Source organism: Nicotiana sylvestris, chromosome 7 (assembly GCF_000393655.2).
Source record: "Nicotiana sylvestris chromosome 7, ASM39365v2, whole genome shotgun sequence".
In the NCBI taxonomy this organism is placed as follows: Eukaryota; Viridiplantae; Streptophyta; class Magnoliopsida; order Solanales; family Solanaceae; genus Nicotiana; species Nicotiana sylvestris.
In genome coordinates, this window is record NC_091063.1 from 74,743,004 (window position 1) to 74,746,502 (window position 3,499).

General features: G+C 39.4%; 1 protein-coding gene across 1 annotated transcript; it reads left to right on the forward strand.

Annotated features, from left to right (window-relative positions):
* LOC138873324 (uncharacterized) lies at positions 1 to 3,068 on the forward strand. Its single transcript, XM_070151779.1, has 4 exons — positions 1 to 166; positions 2,168 to 2,478; positions 2,574 to 2,682; positions 2,764 to 3,068. The coding sequence occupies exons 1-4, from the start codon at positions 1 to 3 to the stop codon at positions 3,066 to 3,068; spliced, it is 891 nt and encodes a 296-aa protein (XP_070007880.1).
* Positions 3,069 to 3,499: the final 431 nt, after the last annotated feature.

Genomic DNA, 3,499 nt, shown 5'->3' on the forward strand with positions numbered 1-3,499 from the left:
ATGGCGATTGAGGATGATTCTTCACCATCTGAATCTCAACACACTCGTGCTGCTTTTTCGGCACCATTTCAAGCTACTGGTACGAGTACCTTCACTGCTGGAACCACAAGCTTTCCTGTCATTGACCACAACCATCCATTGTACCTTCAACCAATAGATACTCCAGGTAGCTCCTTGATTTCTCTTTAATTGAATGGATCAGATAATTATGCGCTATGAAGTCGTGCAATGAGAGCTGGTTTACTAGGGAAAAGCAAACTAGGTTTTGTTGATGGTCGTTTTCCCAAGTCTAGGTTTGAACCTACTCTTCATAATCTCTAGGAGAAGGTGAATGTTGTGGTATTATAATGGATTATGAACTCTGTTAGGCCTGGTCTTCTGATCAGTGTGCTATATGCATTGATGCACACAAAATGTGGGAAGATTTAAAGGAGAGGTTCGACAAAATTAATAGATCTAGAGTATTATACCTACATAGAGAAATTCACACATTCACACAGGGCACCATTACTGTGACTGATTACTTCACTAAGCTGAAGGATTTGTGGAATGAATTTGATGCACTTATGCCCTTCCTAGCCGCCCTTGCCCAGAGTCTAAGAAGTATGCACAACACTTTGAATATCACAGACTTCTGCAATTCCTTATGGGCCTGAATGAGTCACTCATATTCTAGAAGTTAGATCATGATGATGACTCCTATTCCCAACATCAATAAAGCATACTCAAAGCTTGTTGAATAGGAGAGTCAAAGGAGTCTAGCCAATTTCACTCAGGCAGTGCAAGTCACTGAGAGTTTAGAAAGCACTGCACTCTACAACAACAAAGTGACAAACAACACAAGGAACCAATTCAAACCAGCTGGCGATTACAAGCAAAAATAAGTCAAGTTCAGTGTGAATATTTTCACTTATATGGACATACAAAGGAAAACTGCAACAAGTTGATTGGGTATCCATCGAATTTCAAGTCTAAAAGAAAGGTGCTACTTCTGGCATCTATTCAAATCATGCTAGTGGTGCAACTTATCCAACAGTAGAAGGCTGTAATGCAGTAGGCTGTTGTCAACAACAAGGTGTTAATCAACAATGAAGAGGTGAGGTTGGTTTGTCTCAACCCTCACAAACTAGAGGAGGTTACTCAGATTTCACGCAGTCTCAACCAGTACCAGGCAAGATACATGTACCTTTCTTCACTCAGGAGCAATACCAACAGATTGTACACTTGCTTAACAAAGGAGCTGAGGAAGGAGCCTCTAAAAAAGATTCATCTGCAAGTATTCTGATATCCTTACTGTCTGAATATGGTAACCATAACGGAATAGTAGACACAGGTGCATCAAATCATATGACAACAAATCTACAAATGTTAAATAGCTATCAACAGATTCCTGCATCACAAAGAAGCAAAGTTCACTTACCTACATGAACCACTTTCCTAGTGTCTCATAAAGAGAATTCTACTATACTTAAGGATCAGGATATCACTAATGTGCTTTACATACCTAACTTTAAGTACAACCTCATGCCTACTTCTTAGATCACCAAGGAACTACGATGCTTAGTAGCGTTCTTTCCTGATTTCTGTGTCTTTCAAGACCTCTACAATAGTCAGGTGATGGGGATTTGTAAGGAAGACTATGGGCTATACCTGCTGAAAGGGAGGCTTCCTATGAAGTCTAAATCAAGTTCTACAGCTAATAATAAATGTGCAAATATAACTACTCGCACTCGTATCAATACTACAACTCCTCATTTGTGGCATATAAGGTTAGGTCATGCACTTGTTGATGTAATAAAGAAACACAAGTCTCTTAGTTCCTTAAAGAATGTAACACATTGCATTGTGTGTCCATTAGCAAAGCAATCAAAATTGTCTTTTTAGTTGAGTAATACTAATTCTAGGTTTGTGTTTGATCTGTTGCATTGTGACATATGGAGACCCTATAGAGTTCCCACATATGATGGAAAGAAATAGTTTGTGCCTATTGTAGATGACTATACTAGATACACATGAGTGTTTCTCATTCATTCCAAGTCTAACACTATTGTGGTCTTGAGAGATTTCTTAACTAGAATACAAAATGTGTTCTCCACTACTGTTAAGGTACTCAAAACAGATAATGGCAGTGAGTTCTGCAGTAATGACTTTCAATAACTATTGTCAGGTCTTGGCATTGCCCATCAGACTTTCTGTGTTTACACCCCTCAACAGAATGGAGAAGTTGAGAGGAAGCACAAAACCATTCTGGAAATGGCTAGATCTATTAGATTTCAAGCTGTAGTTCCCTTAAAGTTCTGGGATGAATGCATAAATACTGTTGTGTACCTTGTTAACAGAATACCTTTTAGAACCATTCACAACAAGTCTCCTTTTGAAATGCTTCATTTGTATCCACCATCTTTGAACCAAAGGGTTCTTTATGCTATGCAACCAGTCCAAAGGAGCATGGCAAGTTTGCTGCTAGAGCCATACCAGGTGTAATGATGGGGTATTCTTCTACTCATAAGGGGTACAAACTGTACTCACTACACACTAATTCTTTCTTTGTTAGCAGGAATGTCATATTCTAGGAGCAGATATTCCTCTTCAAGCATATGAGGGATATAGACACTCCTCTATTTCTAGTTCTTGACTTGTTGTCTTCTAGTCACAGTATTCCCTATGATGTGGTGTCATCTGGTACTCCCTCTAGTTCACCTTAGGAAGCCAATAGTCCTCATGGGGAGTCCCATATCACTGAGCCAATGCTAACAAATGCAGGTGATAACAACATTATTGAGCACAATTCTGAACCAACTAATCGTCATCCTCTTAGAAGATCTGGTAGGATAGGAAGACCACCTCTTTGGCTTCAAGATTATGTAACTAGTTCAAAAAATGCATCTTGCCATTGTCCCTTGTCTTCCTATGTCATGTATAACAATATCACACCTTCATATCACCATACTCTCATAGTGTGCTCTTCTACCACTGAACCTAAGTCATTTGCAGAAGCAGTCAAGGACCCTAAGTGGATAAAAGCAATGCAGTTGGAGATTGAGGCCCTAGAAGTTAATCATACATAGAGCATAGTAGATCTTCTTCCTAACAAAATGCCTATAGGGTGCAAGTGGATATTCAAGATCAAGTACAAGGCTTCATGGGAGATAGAGAGGTACAAAGCTAGACTGGTATCTAAGGGCTACAGTCAGCAGAAAGGTCTTGACTATACAGAGACTTTTTCACCTGTAGCTAAGATGGTCACAGTAAGATCCATTGTTGCTCTTGCTGCTTCTATGAATTGGATTATCTATCAGATGGATGTCCATAATGCTTTTTTGAATGATGATCTGTTAGAAGAAGTCTACATGTATATCCCTCGGGGTTTGTGAGACAGAGGGAGACCATAAAGGTCTGCAGACTCCAAAAGTCATTATATGACCTTAAACAGGCTCCTAGACAATGGAACAAAAAGTTGACATAGGCCTTGGTCCAAATGGGATTTCAACAGAGTCAT